Raw genomic sequence first — 20,820 nt, forward strand, 5'->3', positions numbered from 1 at the left:
ACCACGTCCTGTCCTACCTCAGCTGATGGACAAGTGCTTCATAATGCTGAATAATTCCTGGAATAAGTACCGAAAGTAGCAAGGGCACAGTGCCTTCTTTGGATAGAGACGTCACTATCCTTCACCAGTAGAGGGTCGGTAACATAGCTGCCAGATTGAGATAGTGCCTACCAGCATGCAAGCCAACACCAGGGATGAACCTTCCCAAACTCATCTACATCATGCTACAAACTGCCAATGCATCTGGCCATCATAATGTTGGCTGGAGTAACCAGGTTTACAGTCCTAGTCAAACTCCCATCTTCATCCCCAAGTCATCTGCAATCTTAATGTGTGGTGCTATTATTACAGGTATGTTCAATAGATTAAACATAGAAAAAGTATGGCAGCTCAAAACTGCAGGCCATCAAATGGCAGTGGAAGTACATTCCACAGCAATCTTTATTCTCTTGCAAACATGCTGGAGAATGCCGTAGTTTCATTGAAGAAGGCAGCAAATCTAGGTGTACACTGCACTAGGCTGGCTTAAAAGTGGATACAGAGCTGCAACACAACCATGAGTATGTGCTAAGCAACAAAGCCACTGAGTAGCAGACAGAGCTAAGTGATCGCACAGCCGATGGAAGAAATCAAAGTTCAGCAATCTTGTCATGAATGTGGTAGACAATTAAAAAGCAATGGGAGGAGACAGCTCAAATACACACCCATATCATTGATAATGGAGTCCAGCTTGTGAGAAGGCAGAACCATTTTCATCCAGAAATCCTCAACTCCTTTGTAAGATTCATACCATTACAGAAGCCACTCTTCAGATAAATCATTGTACTCAATATGATAAAGAGAAAGAACTGACAGCATTGGGATAGGAAACATCTCAGTTGTAATACAGAAAGCCAGCTCTGGAAAACCTGCTGAGCCTCTGGCCAAGCTCTTCCAGTGCAGGCACAACACTGGCCACTACTAGCCAGTGCAGTACATTACCTGTTTGTGTCTGTCCACAAGAAGCAGGACAAATCCTCAGTTACCACCCAACCAGTTTATTTTCTATTATCAGCAGAGTGATGGATGGTGACATCAAGAATGTTATCAGGCGGAACTCACCACCAGTAGGTTTGCCCTTCAGTCACAAACCATTTGGAGTGAGAACTGCAATTGTTTCTTTATTGTCACTGGGTTGAAATCCTGGAACACGCTCCCACACACACGGTGGGAAACACCTTCACCAGAAGTATCACAGTAATCAAAGAAAGTGGCTGATTACTACCTTCTCAATAGCAATTAAAGACCAGCAATAAATACCAGAAAAAGCAATCGTGAAAATTAAAAGAAAATAAATCGAGTTCACTTTTGAGGAATATTATTGATTCTGCTTTCACCACTCTTTCCGGGGCGCATTTTGAGTTATTATTACCAATTCTTGAATAAAGTTTTATCCAATGCTAGTGATCTTCTGGAAGAAGATGGCATTAGCGAACAATGTGAGCAAGAGCAACACCCTCCAGACAGTTCACGAAACAATTTCTTTCACTTCTTTTCCATCTTCTTTTCCTTTCAAATGTGGTTCTGCTACTGTTGGAGCCTGTGATCGACACTTTGGTAGTGTGATTTCAGGCTGATTGAGTGATCTGGTGCTTTGCTGCCGGAGAGGGGAGACCTTGCTGCTGTGCCCAGAGAATGTTACCCAGGTTTTCTGTGATTTGGATATGGACTTGGACTATGGACATTTTTTTAATCAGTCTTATAATTTTTTATATTGTGTTTTTTGCTCAATCTTTCTTGTGCGGGGGGTGGTGAATTTGGGAGTTGATGTGTCTGTTCCATTATTGTGCAGGGAGAGGGGTTTGTGGGTTGATAATCATGTTGCTCTTTTTTTCTTAGTTTTGTGGCTATATGGGAAGAAGAATTTCAGAGATGTATACTTTGATAATAACGGAACCTTTGAGACTGTTTGGGGAAGTTTCGAGTGAAGTGTGTGGCCTCGTGGTCAAGAAGCTTAGAGATGGGGCGTGAGCCAATGATCAACTCCATTCCTCACTGATCTCACTGGTTAAAGCATTGAGGAATATTGAAATCATTGAGATGAGAGTGGAAGGCGAGCAGGTGTTCAGCACTGTCTACCAGCCTCTGACTCACAGCATCTGAAGGAAGGTGTCTGTGTGTGACAGACTCTCTCTCTCACTCGCTGCTCCCAAAGAAAGGTCCCTGTGTTGGAATGGTCTCTCCCTCACTCTCTTGCTCAATGCTGCTGTAGGATTGTGCTGGAGTCCTGGGTCTTGGGCAAGGTTTAATCGACGTGGTTTGTGGACTGGACGTTATGATGTGTTTCTGGTTTCTGGTCACTCTTTTTTTGGTTACTATTTTGAGCAATTTTGATCGGGGTGGCCTGCAAATAAAGAACAACTCTGCACTAGATTGAACTGAATGGAACATGCCTGGACTCTTTCGATTTTGTGGCTTATATTCCATGTTTTTTGTTTGATTTTTTTTTTCCTTTTTTGCCGTTTGCATAATTTGTCTTATTTTTGTGCTAGGACGGGTGTTGGTGGGGTAAGGGTTTAATGTTTTTTTTTGAATAGCTTCTAGTGTTTTCTTTGTTTCATGGATGTCGTGAAAAATCTTTGGGTTATGTGCTGCATCCGTAATTTGATAACAAATGCACTTGGAACCTTCGAATCAAATCTGCACTCTCTGTTTCCAATCCTCTTGTTAGAGCTAGTACTTCCTATTTAATAAACATTAACACTTTTCATAATTTGAACATGTTTATGAATTTTCACATTAATCTGCAGCAAAGAAAAGAAACCCAACTTCAGTAGCTCATTCAAACAAATGAATGTCCTTGGCGAGATAACATATGTCATGCAATTCTATTCACTACACATGTTTGTACTGGAGCAGCAAACAGCTTAATGAATGGGTGACTAGGTGCCAATGTAAAGCTTCATACGCTTGGCTCAATTGAAAGAAGCCCAGCAATTTTCTACAAAACTCTGTAGTGCATAGTTTTTCTAAAGGCAAATATGATGCCATGGATTTTGACATGGAATGTCTGAAAGATATTAATAAACAAAATGAAGAAGGTATCCACCAGATATCAGCAGAAAACTAGCCACGGACTGGTAGTTTATGACACAAGTTTTGTTTTGCACATTGGTTGTTGTGTTTATATTTGTAAATCTGCTACGTTATTAGTGAATTACTGTTAGTGGGAATACCAAGGCCAGGTGGTATGTCTCCTGAGAGAGTTCTTATCTTTTACATACCATTTTGATGCATATCACTTCTCCATATTAAAGCTGAAGTAATGATTGGGTGTTCATGCAACTTTTTAAAACACAAGTCTGCAATCATTACTTTGAGGAACGCTTATCAAATGTGAAGAACTTGCTGTAGCAAGTGAACTATTATAGAGAAGAAAAAACCAAGCAGCTCAGTTCGTATATGCACTATACTCTGCCTAGGAACACAAAATAAAATAAAGTACTAACCAATGAGATCAGGGCTGATCTTGCATCTCATTCACTTTTCTGCTTAAATCTAGATATCTCCTAATTCCCTTAGTAACAAAAGATCTATCAACATTCTCCTTGAATATACTCATTGACTGAGCAACTACATCTTTAAGTAGAAGACAAGGAATACCATATTTACAAGCCTCTGGATGCAGAATTCTGAATAGTTTGGCCTTACATAGCCAAATTCTTATCCTGAAATTTAGACCATTAGTCTTAGATTTTCCAGTCTGAAGAAATACTTCTTCGCATCTGCCCTGTCAATCCCTCCCAGAACCTTACGTGTCAATGAGATCCCTTTTCCTTCTTCTAAACTCCAGTTAGCATAGGGCTTCTCTGGTATCCCTGGTATGCCAAGGAATAGAACTGTAGCTCCATGTAAATTCCGTAATGTTCATAGCAGAAACTGAAACTGAAACATATCTTTCTCTAATTTTCTGTCTCATCAGGTTTTCCTAGTCTTGAATATAAAATAAAATTAGGATTTTGCCTTTGGTGACTTTAAGATGATTAAGCTATATCATCACACCATACATAATGAAGGAATCAAAATACTTTTCTGTCACGTATTATTAGACATCTCTCTCATTCTCTCTCTTTTTCATGCCTATGCACAGTATTGACCATGAAGGAATTAAAATATGGAAGAAAACATCAAATGAGTCAAGGACTGTGGAAGTAGACACACCAGATGTCTTTGTTCTTGCCATGTGTTTGAAGGAACGGAGACTGCCATTTTGTGAAGTTGCTTTGTAACCTCCATTTTGTGAACTGTCTGATAAGCTAACTCTTGCTCTGGGATAATTTAATCAGAGCAATTGAACTTAATTACAAAGAGTTTCTGCTATTGAGCTGCTAAACGTGAGGTCATTCTCCGATCAGCTGCTTATTGTGTATAATAGCAACTTTGCAGAGTCTCTGTGTCCTGAATTGACTAGTTTAAACCAGAGTTGAATAGAACAAAAAAAGTCACTTAAGGCACAAAGCTGTGCAACCCTTGATTACATCCAATCGGAATCCAACACAGGTCAGTCAGATGACCTCAAGCCAACGAGATTGAAATGTAACATTTGAACTGATAAGGAAAGACTATAAGAATGAAGGGCTTCAAATGCAAAGTGGCAAGAACACCGGAGACTGACTATTGCAAAAGAGAACCACCATGCCTGAGGCTGTGAGAAAACAGATCAATCATCTGGCACACAGGAGATACTCTGTTTCAGTGTTATAAATTGGAGAAGTGGTCTGTATTGGTACAGACAGCGGAGTAGAATTTATGTTTTAAGTTGTTGGCAGGGATTCAACATAGCTATGTCAGTGTTTTTGCAGAGACAATAAAGTGAAAACTTTGATTAATTGATGTTGTGTAGTGAGTTGCCTAACCTACATCAGCTGATGAATAGTCATCAACAAGGTCAGACAATCCGGCAATCTGCTTCCAGGTTTATGTAAGTGCAGATACAAGGAAGTGCATAGGATTTCTCCCCTTCGCACTGCAGGGAATCTTTAACATTCACCTCTGAGATAAAGATAAATCCAGAGAAGAGATACTGGTGCATTTTTCCAACACTAAATAATCCTTTATTAAACAACATATTTCGTAATTCCTTTCAGGATTGTCAAGAATTTGTGATTGTTTCTATTTTGGTTACTGCAGGTTTCCACTCTTTGAGGTCATTTTGAAATTAATTATGTTTGTTACTGGAAGTTTCTGTTCTGTTACTTCACTGTAATTGTCATTATGAAATTGATTTGTGGTAGCACTCTCATATCTGAATCAGGCAATTCTGAGTTCAAGTCCATCTCTGACATTATCACTGCAAACTCAAGGTACAGCAAGCAACATTGACAGATAAGCTACTAAAACACAATACCAAACACCCTTTTCGATGGATGTAAAAGATTATAGGAAGGGGCTGTGGTGTTCTCCCATTACCCTGACTAATATTTAAACATATAATCAGTAACTAGAAAGCAGATGACATGACCATTATCTTATTGCTGTTTATGTATTTTTCTGTGCTTTTTAAGTACTTCATTAGCCATAAAGGAAATGTTTTAATTGTTGCTACATAAAACAAAGTATTTATACCATTTTAAATACATACCCTGGACTTTGAATTCATCATTCCAATTTCTATGTCTTTCTTCAGTCTTTTCCTTCTGCATTTGAACAGGCCAAGGAGACAGTTTTTGATTCTTACTATCAAATTGATGCATGACTTTGGAGTAGGCACAAGACTGAACGGAGGGGGCAGTGTTTTCCCATGGTCAAAGTAGAACATCCACAGCTTTGAACGGGCAAATTTCCATTCCACATCTGCATCATCCTAAGGGTGAGATGAATAAATTGCATGAACTATTTCACAACAATAACAAGAATGCCAAGACCAGACTCAGCAAAATTTAATTGCTTCTAAGTCCATTTGGCCTTTGGAAGTAAATAATTTACGATTCAAAAGTAAAATTGTTAGTGTTGTTTTGAATGATGACCCCTCCCCCATCCCAAAGATTTATCTCCATCCTTACCTAATTAAAATAGCTACTCACCACTGTTCCCCATACAAATGCTATCTCACACACGTCTATCTAATCATTGTTGCTCCTTCCATAGGTTTCATTTCCCACTCAGTCTGCTCCACACCATTCAATCACCACCTGTGCCTCCAGAACTGCTCCCCTAACTAGCCTTGCTCTGCAGTTCAGCACCACTCTTCTCTCATCACTACACCTCCATGTCCTCCACTAGTGGTGCAGTACCAAACATCACTGTGTTGTCCCTGGATTACACCCGCTTCCTCCCCTCTACAGCAATTGCTTTTCTATTTGTATTTATAGTCCCTGATCGCCATCACCCTTCTCACCATAAAAACTACCATCCCATCCTCCTCCTTGATGATCATCCTTCCCTGTTTTGCATTTGGTCCATTTGAGTATCCACCATTGCTCTCTCAAAGACCACCTTTTCATCCAACCCAATGACCTTCTCACCTTCCCGAATGTCACCACTGACTTGACCATCAGCACTCTGTTACTCACCAAGTTACCACAGCCTATTGCCATTGCTTCCCCGTTGAAATTTTGCCCACCTAGCTTCTCAGAAATAATTTGATCCCTGCAATTGACCACCTCTGCATCGCAACCCTGCTCTCACCTTTCATTGCAGCTGCCACCACATGACCACACTGTGCTCCTGATCATTGTTGCTCCAGCCTATGGATTGGCACCACACCATTCACTCATTGTTCCAACTCTCTTTGTCCATCATGGCCCTCTCTACCACCACCACTCCACTCCCTCTGATCATCTCAGAGTGGCCAGTTCTCCCTTATTGACACTGGGCCATTGATTTTCCCCTGGACCGTTATTTTGGCTGGTTTGCATCAGATTGTGATTGCTGGAAAGCACATGATTGTTGAGCCAGTTTCATTTATCAGTGTTGCTTATTATTCCCTGCTTGCTTCTCGCACGTGACCAAGTGGTTAAGGCGTTCGTCTAGTTATCTCAAGGTCGCTAGTTCGAGCCTCAGCTGTGGCAGCGTGTTTGTGCCCTTGAGCAAGGCACTTAACCACACATTGCTCTAGTCTGTGCGAGGAATGGCGCCCCACACAGACTTCCAATCTGCGCCTTGTAAGGCATGAAAATGCCCTACGCAGGCCTCTCATGGTCTGAGTCGACGTCCCTCCCCTCCCCTGCTCCAACCTGGAAGTTTACTCAGCACAGACAGTGACTTTTTACTTGCTGAGTTGTGTATTTAATATTTCAGTAATATTTGAGCAATATGGTCGATATATTGCTTGGTAAAGCATTCTTTATTGTTTATATAATTCACTCTGGGTTATATATAAAAGTACATGAATGACATACAGATGGAGATAGAAGAAGAGTCTGAAGTGTTTCTCAGCATAAGCACACACAAAGGGCTTTGTCACTATAATAGACTTATTTCTGGAGTAGCATCTGCACCTGTACTTTGGCAGAAAGCTATGGACCAGGTGCCACAAGGCTGTCCAGGTATTCAATGTTAGCTGGATGACATCATTGTTACTGGTAAGGATGACAAGGAACATCTCCAAAATCTCAAGACAGTCTGAATGAGATTTGGACTCAGAGCACGACACAACTTAAGCCAAGAATCACTTACTGTGGTCACTCCGTTGATGCACAATGATTATACAAGTGTGCTGAGAAAATTCAAGCAGTGCTGGATGCTGTAAGGCCAAAGGGCATGTCACAGTTGTGTCCTTTTTAAGATTTGTCAATTACTATATCAGATTCCTGCCAAATCTGGCTACTGCGCTCTGCCCCTTGAAGTCATTACTACAGATGGGGAAGAAAAGACCGTGGACAAAGCAGTGTGAGGTAGCTTACAAAAATGTAAGGGAAATGGTGACATTCGACACCGTATTCACACATTATAATCCACATCGTCCAGTGAAATTTGCCTGTGATGCCTTGCCTTATGGACTACGTTAGATGTAGTTGTATCATATGTTATGAGTGATGGAAGTGAATGGTCCACAGCCTTTGCATCACATTCCCTTACTGCTGAAGAGAGTCTGGTTTGGGGTGTAAGATATTTCAACCTGTATGGAAGAAGGTTTACTCTCCTTACTGATCCTCAAGCACTAGTGTCTATTTTCAACCCAGTGAAGTATGTTTCACTAACAGCAGCAGCAAAGATGGGCTCTGTTTCTTGGAGGACACAATTACAAGATCGAATTCAAGAGGACAACTAATCATGGAAGTGTTGATGGATTGTCCTGTTTACCCTTGGAAAAGGAAATACTTGAAAAATTTACAAAAGAGGACACTTCCTCTCTAATGTAAATTGAAAGTGTCCCTATTATGGCAAAAATGACCAAAAGGGAAACCAGAAAAGACTCTATACTTTCCCAGGTCTACATGACCATCCAAAGTGCAGCAGAAAATCCTAGTTCTTGCATTTTTACCAGTGCCAGAATGAACTTACCCTTGACAGGAGTTGCTTTATATGGGGATTGCGAGTTGTTGTACCATCCAAGCTGAGAAGTAAAATGTTGGAGGAGCTACACGCCGGTCGTCTAGGCATGGTCAAAATGAAAACATTGACTCAAAGCCTGTCTGGTGTCCTGGGATCGATCAGCAGAGTCAGCAGTTTGCCATGCACTGGTCGAGATGCCAACACCTCCAGAAGGTGCCAAGAGTATTTCGGAGAAGAAAGAAGAAAGGAGAAGAAAAGTGTCCAAAGCTGTCAGAACCACTTCCTGCAGTCCCAGAGCCAACTCCTACAACCAGCATGAAGGAAGCGCCAGAACCTGAGATTGTTTCACAGCCTCAAGTCTCTCCTGCCGAGCAGAGTGACCTCTCTGATCAGGAACGACGTTATCCCACAAGGGTAAGAAATCCTCCACAGTGATTAAATCTCTAGGCGTGTATGGGACTATAGATCAATACATTCCATATTTCAGTTGTGATGCATTCTATATTGAGTTGGAGTTTATACTTAAGCAGGGAGGTATGCTGTTTATTTAATATTTCAGTAATATTTGAGTAATATAGTAAATGTACAGTATTGTTTGATTATGCATTCTTTGTTGTTTACATAATTCATTTTGAGTTATATGTAAAACTACGTGAAAGGCGTACGTCATTATGCCACCACGTCTTAAGTGTGTGCCTCACTAAAGTGAAAACAAAGTAGACACGCATTTGCCTGGTCCTGTGTTTTTCTTTTGATTAGTTTTCGAAGTTACAAAACATAACACTCAACATTAACAAAGCTAGAGCTGTCGAGCAAGATTACTATAACTGACGTGCATTTGGATAAGATCAGAAGAGTTAGTTCAGCTCTGAAAGTGCCACAAGAGAAAAAATTTAATGCAATTTGGCACGAAAGTGCAATTTCACCAAGATAGCCCACGAACAATGATAGAAATGCAATAGAGGGTGTTTTTCTGAAGCTGAAAACAAATACACATTGTTGAATGAAGTTAGATTGCAATGCCCATTGGGGAGGAGTACATGACGAGACAGGGCAAGATGCAGGAGCTTTGGATATTCGGTCCATTTTGCATTAGATATGCTATCACAAATATTGGCTTCAGAAGTGAGGTTCAGAAAACATGGGTATTTACAGGGGAATGTAGAGGGTGCAGCTTAAGATCAAATCATCCTGAGTACCTGGCAAAATCAAGGACATGGAGGCTCTATTATGCTAAATGGAGGGCATACAAAATATTGTAGGTTAAATCTTTCCAAGGTTTAGTAAATAGTCAGACTGAAAGTGACAGGAGGCCTCAACTCAGCAACCAGAAAGGATGCATAGAAATTGGGAAGGATGGAGATTAGGACAAGCATTGGATTAGAGTTCAGGAACAATACAGAAATTTAGGAGGTGGCCAAAAAATTCATCAGAGCATCTGAAAGGATATTCATCATTGTCCTGGTGCAAAAGATGAGCCAAAAGATCAAATTAACAAGGAGGAAGCCAACACCCACCCTTGGGTCAGTCACTGGGTTACACCAAGCTTGGGGACCATCCGCCAGTGAACACTGAATGCTGGAAGTATTGAGCAGGTCAAGCAGTAACAAACAAGGGGAGAAGCAGAATCAATGCTTCAGATCTGGGGCCTTTCAACATTCAGTCCTGCAACTAGAGGGGAAGCCAGAGTTAGGAAAAGTAAAGAAATCTTAAGGACATTGGTGTGAACCGAATAGTCATCAGAGAAAATGCAAGAGGCCATGAAACTGGACACAGAGCAGATGTGAGGTTGTCAGATTCCTTTAACCCTCTGACCATCCATCCTCTCACTCATTTACACCCACCTTGTCCATAATGGGGTGATTGAAATAAAGACCAATATTTTTACATTAACTAAGCTTTTAAAGTAGATGTCACATCTTACCTCAATTTCCTGATATGAGCTATTGATCATGGCAATTAGCATGTTGAGCAAAACCACCACCATAGTGACATTGTATATTCCATATAAGACATATCCAATGTTCTCAATGAATTTGTGGTCATATTTGAGGACAACAGAAGAAACTTCAGACAAACCGAAGATTGACCAGAATAGTGTCTTGAAACTTTCTTCAACTCTGAGAAATATAGCAGATTTAAATTAATCGGTTCTATTGAAACAAAATATTTTAATGATGATTAAAAGTAGGCTTGCAAAGTTCAGAAAAAAAATTGTTAACCTGCATACTGGGCATGAGAAATTTCCAATTGTTTTCTAGACAATCTAAGACTTGAATCTTACCTCTCTGATCACTCAAAGGAGCATCTCAGTTACTTCTATAACACCCATTTTATTCCATGCATCAATGGTGTACAATTTCCATTTTAGTCCTAATATCCCTGCATTTATGTAGCACAACTTTAGTTAATTTTTAATGTCCTTATTCTCTTCCTATCAGTTGTTCTTAATGCATGATTTGCTTTGCTTTGTCCTCCCTTCTCCTACTGCATGCGAATCAGGTGTTTACTTGTCTTCTCTTCAGGTTCCCCAGGAATATTACCATCTTTCACCCTAAGGACAGACTAAAGATCCTCTTTCAGGCCTCCATCAATGTCCTTATGTGACGATTAAGCACAAGAGTTCTTAATTTGCTTATTGTTTCTTGAAATGATTTCTGTCCCATTGCCACCACATAATAATTATAATCCCAATTATGGGACAATTCAACATAAGGAATCAACTTATTAAAATATCTATTTGCCTTGGATAATGGATTTCAATGGTATCACTATGTTTTTCCTTGATGCAAAACTCATCTACACAAATACTGTATATAAACACGAGTCCATCTGTATAAAAATAATTTAAAAAGGGCTTATAGCTTTTGTTTCAAGAAGTTTGAATGTACGGGGGTGGGTATACACTGCCTGCAAAGAGTTTTGATCAGATTCTATGTATTCTGCTCGTGGCAGGATGGATAACCTGACCTCAAAAGGAATGCAATGAGGATTCATCATATTGACAACATGACTAAGAGTTAAATTATGAAGGTATAGGAAATTGGTTTGTGTTACCTGGAGCTTAGTTATAATCTAAGCAAGACATCTACAAAAAAAAATCAATTAAATTGGTTTGTTACAAAGATATTATTTCCACCGATGGGGGAAATTGAAAATAAAGTCGTTCAGCGTGACCAGTGGCGCAGCTGCTCCATCGACCCAGGTTCGATCCTGAGCTCCAGAGCAGTCTGTGTGCAGCTTGTCCACTCTCCTTGTAACTGTGTGAGTTTCCTCACACAGGACACAGTCACAGGGAGGGAAGTAAACTGGGCACTGTTCACTGCCCCTGGTATGCAGGTGAGTGGTAGAACCTGAGGGGGGGGGAGGGGGTTGCGCAGATGATGAAATAGGTTACCGGGAAAACTTGAAGCAGAATGGAATTGCTCTGTGAGATGGCATAGATCTGAAGGGCCAAATGGCCTTCTACATTATAATGAAGTATGGAAAAGATCAGCAATTTTTTTTGGTAGTTTAGGTTGTAAGGGATATGAACACAGACACTAAATGAAGCTGAGATGCAGATAAAGCTTAAACTAACTGAACTGTGGAACAGATTTGATTTTCCAACTCTTGACTGAATGGACCTCTAAAACTGCAGCAAAATTTAATGTTGCAGCCATTGGTCTTTCTGAAGTGGCTGAGGCACAGGGCCTTCTCAATTTGTGGATAGAGAGCTATCAGGAAGCTTTATGTGAATGAGCATGAGTTACTGCAGGAAGTGTGGAATCCAGTTAGATGTCAAGGAGCAATCGTTGAGGCGGGGGAGGGGGTTGGCAGAAGGTCACAGGAACCTGTTGTTAGGCCATTCAGCAAATGTTGATTCAATGCAAGGAAGGATTCAAAAGAAATCCAGGGCAATTCCGAACTACGACCAACATCAGAGTATTCAAAAATAGGTAGAACATTCAGAGTGGAGTCTTCCAGTCATTTGTGTAACTTCTTAATCAGAGAGCTCTTGAGACCCTTTTCCAGCCACTTATTTCCTCCTCTTTCTCAGGAGTCTATATTACTAAAGGAGAATTGGGACAAAAGGGGTGTTTATGGGCAGCTGCAGGGAGGTGAGATTTATAAGAAAGGGGAGTCACCATTTGGAATTTATCAAGCTAGGATTGGCCTGGCGATGCTTTATATTGCTTTCAACACTGTTCTTCATATTTGCGTTAGACATGTTTTTGTAGGAGGCATAGCTTAAACCCTACACCTGTTTTATGCTGCACATACCCTTGAAAAGTCAAAAGTGGTTGACACACATAGTGTTTAATTCACACTCTTATCTGTTCTTTTTCACAGTCAAGGAAATTATATTTTTGAAAGAATCCTGTTGCTTAAAACCTTCCCTTTAAGTAATTGGAATCATCAGAATGTCAATGATTTCCCAGTGTTGAAAAAAATACTGAAAAATTAGTCCAGAATGTCTACATTCTGCAACAGTAAGTACACTGACTTTGTACTTGGGTAACTTTTAACTTATTTCCCTAATCCTATTGGTACATGGAACACTGATGCATGGCGCAAAGCGCTCTGAAATCAGAAGGTAATTCATCTTCCCCTTTTACAAGCGGGTATTTTGTAGCAATTAGCAATGGCATTAGTGGAAAGCAGAAAGCACAAGTTGAGTTTGCCTTGTTAAGCACAGTTCCCAGGGAAGTGAAGATAAACAAAGCAGATCTCATTAAGCAACAATATGAAATAAGTTGAAAAATAAACTTGTACTTACGTTGTGAAAGCCGGATTCACTTTTGCACCAAGGTAATAAGAATAAAGGATAAACATCCCAATCATGAAAGCAAGGAACACCATTATAAAAATGACCATGAATTTGAAAATATCTTTCACAGTCCTTCCAAGGGAAATTTGTAATGGACCAAAGCTTTCATTTGCAGGCAGGATATAAGCGATTCGCGAAAAACTAAGGACAACAGCTATTGCATAGAGGCCTTCAGAAATTATCTGAGGATCGGAGGGAACCCATCTATCTCTGGCTAAAAAGACAAGATAAAAAGTTATAAGAAGCATTATTAATTGTTATGGTCAAATTTGAAATTACAGCAGACTACATATCATTCACGAAGGCAGAAGCACTTCTGAATTATATCTTAAAATATTTATTGTATGTTTCCTTTTAATAACCTTTGTAGTAAGCATACATATTTCTGAACAGCCTTCTTGTAATTTCATGAAGAAAATCAAATAGAAAAAGCTTGAAGAATTCTCTAAGTCAGGTAGCATAAATGCAAGGTTAACAGCTTGAGAACCTTTCTTCATAACTGGCAAAGTTTTGTGAGAAATATTAAGCCTACATATCTCTAACCAAAGTTCAAAGTAAAATTATTATCAAAGTATATATATGCCATGATATACAACTCTGAGATTAATTTTCTTATGGGTATATGCAATAAATCTATAATAGAATAATAACTATAATTGAATCAATGAACAACTGCACCAGTTTGAGCATTCAACCAGTGTGCAAAAGACTATGCAATACAAAAAGAAATAATAATAAATAAATGAGCAATAAATATTGAGAACATGAGATGACGAGTCCTTAAAAGTGAGTCCATTGGTTGTGAGCACATTTCAATGCATGGGCAAGTGAAGTTGAGTGAGGTTATCCCCTTTGGTTCAAGAGGCTGAGGGGAAATAACTGTTCCTGAACCTGGTGGTGCGAGTCCTGAGGCTCCTGTACCTTCTTCCCGATGGCAGTAGAAGAAGACAGCATGTCCTGGATGGCAGGGGTCCCTGATGACGGATGCTGCTTTCCTGTGACAACCCTTGGTGTAAATGTGCTCAGTGGTGGAGAAGGCTTTACCCATGATGGAATAGGCCATATCCATTCTGTTCAAAAGCATTGGTGTTTCTATACCAGGCTGTGATGCACCCAGTCAATATACTTTCCACTATACATCTACAGAAGTTTGTCAAAGTTTTAGATATCATTTCAAATCTTTGCAAACTCCTAAAGAAGTAGAGGCATTGCTGTGCTTTCTTCCTAGTTGCACTTATGCGCTGGGCCCAGGACAGGTCCTTTGAAGTAATAACACCAAGGAACTTTAAAGTTGCTGACCCTCTCCATTTCTGAGCCTTCAATGAGAACTGGATCAAGGACCTCTGGTTTCACCCTCCTGAAGTCAATAATCAGCTCCATGGTCTTGCTGAAATTGAGTTGCTATGACACCACTCAGCCAGATTTTCAATCTCCCTCCTAAATGCTGATTCGTCACCACCCTTGATTTGGTCAATAACAGTAGTGTTGTCAGTAAAATTGAATATGGTATTAGTCACACAGTCACAAATGTAACATGAGTAGAGGAGCGGTGGGGGGGGTGGTGAGCATCTGTCAGGAAATGCATTTTCTCATTTTCCAGGAAAAAATGAAAATTCTGTCAAACACCTTTATTCCTCCACTGATGACAACCGTAGACTGAACTACTGTTGTGGCGTGAGGTTAACCACAAGATAAGATGCTGGAAGTTGATGTAGTCCGGCTTAAGCCAATTTCCGGTAGCAGAAAAAAACGTTTCTTTCAATCTCACTGGCCTGAAAACAGATACTTTTATTTCGCTCACCGAAGTTAAATGTTACTAATCTTGTTTCTTGTAACTGTGGGTAAAAGGGCCAATGCTATGGATGATTCCTTTGCTCTTGCTGAGATCTATAACCTGCAGTAATCTCCCTCACGTCCCTCGACTGCTTTACTCATTGAAATTCAAAATCATAGTGGCTTTCAGCTTCTTAGCCTCAGGATCATTTCAACTTGCTGTTACTGCATTATGGAGGTCACTCCCGTCATGGGATTGCTCATACTCCTGTGGAGGCCTCGTGAGCAGCCACATGACAAAAGTGATCTGCACAAAGAACATGTCTCCTGCATGCAGTGTTCTTCATATCATGTCCAGACTGCTCTGATTCCTTGCAATTATCCATTCATTCAGTCACACCACTCCCGTAGCTAAGGGAGCGTCAATTATGTTATATTATGTCTTTTAAGACTTGGCTGTAAAGATCACACTTGTTAGGCTAAATGGATAAAACTGTGAAAACTTGCAACATACCAACAGGGAACATTGCACTGAAACCAACATCAGTATCAGAATGGGATTGCACAGGAAGTTTTTACAACTTTCTTCATAGTTATTCCAAACATAATGACTAAATAATTGTTTCTTGGATATTCTGCTACTGACATTTGCTTCCCTTGGTTTGGTTCATTTCCCAAGACATATCCAACAATGCACCCTTCCTGTTTGGGTCAGAAGCACACTAATTAAGAAAATGCTCCTGAAAGTACATTTCAAACATTGCCGCTTACGTTATTGCTATTCCTGTCAATGGCTGAATAGTTGTAGTCCGCAGTATCACTACTCTATGGATCATACACATCTCTGTCATTTCTCTGCAAAGTTGCTGCCTGATATGCATCCTAGTTGGCAGGCTAAATAATAATCCCAGTGGCATATTTGTACCGCTATTGTTCCACGGCATTCTCTCTCTAGCACTGCGGTATATCCCCTACAGGTCCCCTCTGGGTTATGGACACCTAACTTTTGTCCAGCTTGAACACTAGAATGAGCATTGGGGAAACTGGCAGGATGGATCTGATGGCTGCTTTCAGGATTCAGTCATTTACTGCAATGTCAGGAATATCATTACATCTTGCAGAGGAATCTTAAAAGTTCAATTAAATGTCATGGTTTAACTACAGTATATGTTCCTCTTGCATTACTTATGTTTTAATTAATATACTGTATACCGATGGTCAGATTCAGTTCTGACCTATGAACTGTTTTCTTGCTCATCTTATGTGCTTCAATGTTTAGAATCCTTTCTGCCACTCAACTTGTTTAACAGGGTTTATACGTTTACAAAAAAACTAGACTGTAGAGTAAATCTATTTCAGAACTTCTTGTACTTCCTCATAGTCTGTGCACAACCCCCTGCCAAATTTATTAAAATCTCCCTCCACACCATTGGTGAACCTCCCCATAAAGGGACATTGGTCCCATTTCTGTTGAAATGCAGTTTCTTTAGCCTGACCAGGGTCCAAACTGCATCAGATCTGGTCCCCGTACCCTAGAATATAATGCCCTCCCTTCTGTATCCGCTCTTCAGCCATGCATTTATCTGTTTCATTTTTCCATTTCTATACTCATTAGCATGTGGTATGAGAGATAATTTGGATATAACCACCTTTGAGGCCCTTCTTATTAATCCCTTTCCTTTACGTTAAAATCTGTCTACAGGTCCACAAATTATTTTCCTTTGGCATCGCTGGCATTGATAAAGAGCATGACCTCTGGCTAGCCACCCTCCCATCCAGAACTTCACCTAGCTTTAACTGATCTTGTTAACCCTGGCACCATGGAACCCTCAAATCTTAAATATGAGAAATTGTTCAAATCTGTTCTTTAGCCTCAGAAATATCTGTCTGCTCCCTTAATGGGAGAATCTTCTGTAATCGTTCACCTTCTGCTCTTCTCAGCCAATTAACATTATTGCACATGACCCCTCTGCTCTCTCCTGTGCAGTTTTGCAGTCCACGGTACTGTGCCCTTGGCAATGGCTGCACTCTCCTGCAGAAACCTCTCCTCCATTGGTACTCAAGAGTGAATATAGGTTAGAAAACAAGATGCCTTGGGTTGCCTGATTCTCTTGAATTACCTGTCTATTCATTTTTGTCTATTTAGTAGTCATTCATTCTCTCCCTGCCTGTACTCTTTAAACTGTGAAATAGCCTCTACTTCAAAAATGCTGTTCACCAAACCTTCAGCCTCATGGATGGGTAAGAGTGATTACAAACAGCTCCCCTTTAAGAACTACAGGCTGTCTCTAATCAGCAACAGCTGGTCTGAAATGATGCTATCCAATCAGGAGGATGAACCCTGCGATGAAGTGCTGAGGCAATATATAGTGTGGTTAGCACTAACTTGTCGGTGCTATTAATGTCGCAGAATGAATTATCTGTGCATCTTAAACTGTGTCAATGAGTGTGTGATAATCATTTATTGTGAATTCTGTGTTCATTCCCAATGTTATCCAGTTTAGCCTTTTGCATTTTTTGGTGAGAATTCTGGAAAGGTGGGTCTAAACATGTTGATTATGTTTCTGTTTTTTTTAATGCTGTGACTGCTATACACTCACAGGATGGGACTTTGGCAAATACAAATACAGGTAAACAGTGAAAGGTAGCATTAATCAGTGAATAGGTTGCATCAATTCTGTTAATGTATAAATTCCTGCAGTCTAATCTCTAAAAAGAGTTTATCTTGTTTATCATGCATATTAAGTCTGTTACTTCAGTTCTTTTGCCCTGGTATTTGAATTTCTTTATCTTAAATTCACCAAAATATTTAAGGAATGTCTTTACCTCTGTTTCAGCTTTTCCTCTTAATTGAGCTTCATTAATAAAACCCCAACACACTGCTTTCATGATAAATTAACCCTATCTTGACATGCTCCAAATGTGCATTGAAAAATCAAATCTCTTATAAGACCTCAAGATACAGGATCAGAAATAGGTTAGTTGGCCCATCGAATCTACTCCGCCATTTCATCATGTCTGATCTATTTCCCTTTCAGCCCCAATCTCCTGCCTTCCCCACCCCCCCACCCTGTAACCCTTCATAGCCTGACTAATCAAGAATCTATCAACCTCTACCTTAAATATATCCAAATGACTTGGTTTCTACAGATATCTCTGACAATGAACTCCACAGGTTCACCACTCTCTGGCAAAAGAAATTCCTCCTCATCTCAGTTCTTAAAGAAAACCCCTCTATTCTGAGGCTGTGTTCTCTGGTCCTAGACTCCCCCACCATAGGAAACATCCTCTCCCCATCCATTCTGTCGAGACCTTACAACATTTTGATAGGTTTCAATGAGATCCCCTCTCACTCTTCTGAATTCCAGTGAGTACTGGCCCAGAGCCATTTAACACTCCTCATATGATAAGCCTTTCAATCTTGGAATCATTTTTGTGAACCTCCATTGAAGCCTCTCCAGTTTCAGCATATCCTTTCTAAGGTAAGTGACCCAAAAATGCTCTCAATATTCCAAGTGAGGCCTCACCAGTGCTTTATAAAGTCTTCACACTACATCCTAGCTTTTATATTCTAGTCCTCTCGAAATGAATGCTCACATTGCATTTGCCTTCGTCATCACAGACTCAACCTGCAAATTAACCTTTAGGGAATCCTGCACAAGGACTCCCAAGTCCCTTTATACATTTCATTTTTATATTTTCTCCATATTTAAAAACAGTCAACCCTTTCATTTTTTCTATTAACATGCATGACCGTACACTTCTTGACAATGTATTCCATCTGCCATTTCTTTGCCCGTTCTCCTAATCTGTCTAAGTCTTTCTGTAGCCTACTTCCTCAATACCTTCTGCCTCTTCACCTATCTTCATATCATCTGCAAACTTTGCAACAAAGCCATCAACTCCATTCATCCAAATCATTGACATATAACTTAAAAAGATTTGGTTCCAACACAAACCCCTGTGGAACACCACTATTCACCAACAGCCAGTCAGAAAAGGTTCCCTTTATTCCCACTCATTGCCTCCTGTCAATCAGCCACTGCTTTATCCATGCTAGGATCTTTCCAATAATACTATGGGCTCATAGTTTGTTCAGCAGCCTCATGTGTGGCACCTTGTCAAAGGCCTTCTGAAAATCCAAGTACAAACATCAACCGATTCTCCTTTGTATATCCTGCTTGTTACTACTTCAAAAAGTTCCAACAAATTTGTCAGGCAAGGTTCTTCCTTATTTATTCAGCCTATTATATCATCTGCCTCCAAGTACCCTGAGACCTCATCCTTAATAATTGAATCCAACATCTTCCCATCCACTGAGGTCATACTAACTGGCCTATAGTTTCCCTTCTTCTGCCTCTCTCACTTCTTGAAGAGTGGAGTGACATTTGCAATTTCCCAGTCTTGCCAAACCATTCCAGAATCTAGTGATTCTAGAAAGATCATTACTAATGCATCCACAATCTCTCCAGCCACCTTTTTGAGAACTCTGGGGTGGACACCATCTGGTCCAGGTGACTTGTCTACCTTCAGACCGTTCAGTTTCCCAACAACCTTCTCTAGTAATGGTAACTTCACACACTTCATGCCCCCAACACCTGGAACTTCCACCATACTTCTAGTGTCTTCCACAGTGAAGACTGATGCAAAATACTTAATCAGTTTGTCCACTATTTCATTGCCCCTCATTACTACCTCTCCAGCATCGTTTTCCAGCAGTCCGATATCCATTCTCGCCTCTCTTTTACGTTTTACATATCTTCTTTAATATTATTGGCTAGCTTACTTTTGTATTTCATCTTTACCTTCTTACTTTTTTAGTTGCCTTCTGTTGGTTTTTAAAAACTTCCCACTAATAGTTGCTTTATTATATAGCCCCTCTCTTTTATGCTTGCTTTGACTTACCTTGTTAGCCACAGTTGTGTTATGTTTCCTTTAAGATACTTCTTCCTCTTTGGGATGTATATATCCTGTGCATTCCGAATTGTCTCCAGAAATTCCAGCCATTGTTGCTCTGCTGCCATCCCTGCCAGTGTTTTTTCCAATCAATTCTGGCCAACTCCTCCCTCATACCTCTGTAATTCCCTTTACTCCACTGTAAAACTGATACATTTGACTTTAGCTTCTCCTTCTCAGATTTCAGGGTGAATTCAATCATATTATGATCACTTGCCCCGAATAGTTCTTTTGCCTTAAGCTCTCTAATCAATTCCAGTTCATTACACAACACCCAGTCCAGAATAGCTGATCCTCTAGTGGGCTCAACCACGAGCTGCTCTAAAAAGCTATCTCGTAGGCATGTGGTACTTATTTTGTATACTGTGTGCATTCAAGTATAAAACCTTCAGTTCTGTATTCATTATCCTTTTCAATTTTGTACCCTTTTACCTAAAAGTAATATTAAAGTGATACAAGACTTTGTCTATATAATTCATTGCAGCATCCCATGTCTTGCAACTTGCCATTCTTGTATTCCCCCACACTGTAAGTATAGCTCGGTGACTCCCAGCGGGGGTGGTTACATGTCCTAAGGGAGCATTAGGGGAAATAGAAGTCATCAGGGGGTGTTCAGGATTATTGGGGGGTGGGGTGGTAAGCAGCACCCTAAACTGAGGCACAAGACCTGACCAACCACTAGTAGAGCAGGCACTTCCAAAAATATGATGAGGCACTGGAACACAGGAAGAACCATCACTCTGCAGGCGATGAGCACTCATCGTCACAACACATCTGAAACTTGGCAACTTCATCCAATCTCACCA

At 40.3% G+C, this 20,820-nt stretch overlaps 1 protein-coding gene across 1 annotated transcript in view; it reads right to left on the reverse strand.

The window, feature by feature from the left end:
* Positions 1 to 20,820, reverse strand: part of LOC140196031 (short transient receptor potential channel 3-like) — a 140,583-nt gene that overhangs the window by 26,499 nt on the left and 93,264 nt on the right. The window contains exons 8-10 of the mRNA XM_072254730.1: positions 13,235 to 13,499; positions 10,400 to 10,595; positions 5,621 to 5,842 (exon numbers count right to left, since the gene is read on the reverse strand). Coding sequence (XP_072110831.1) covers positions 5,621 to 5,842; positions 10,400 to 10,595; positions 13,235 to 13,499 — 683 coding nt within the window. The remainder of the gene's footprint in view (positions 1 to 5,620; positions 5,843 to 10,399; positions 10,596 to 13,234; positions 13,500 to 20,820) is intronic.

The sequence above is a fragment of the Mobula birostris genome, chromosome 4 (assembly GCF_030028105.1).
Source record: "Mobula birostris isolate sMobBir1 chromosome 4, sMobBir1.hap1, whole genome shotgun sequence".
NCBI classification, from domain to species: domain Eukaryota; kingdom Metazoa; phylum Chordata; class Chondrichthyes; order Myliobatiformes; family Myliobatidae; genus Mobula; species Mobula birostris.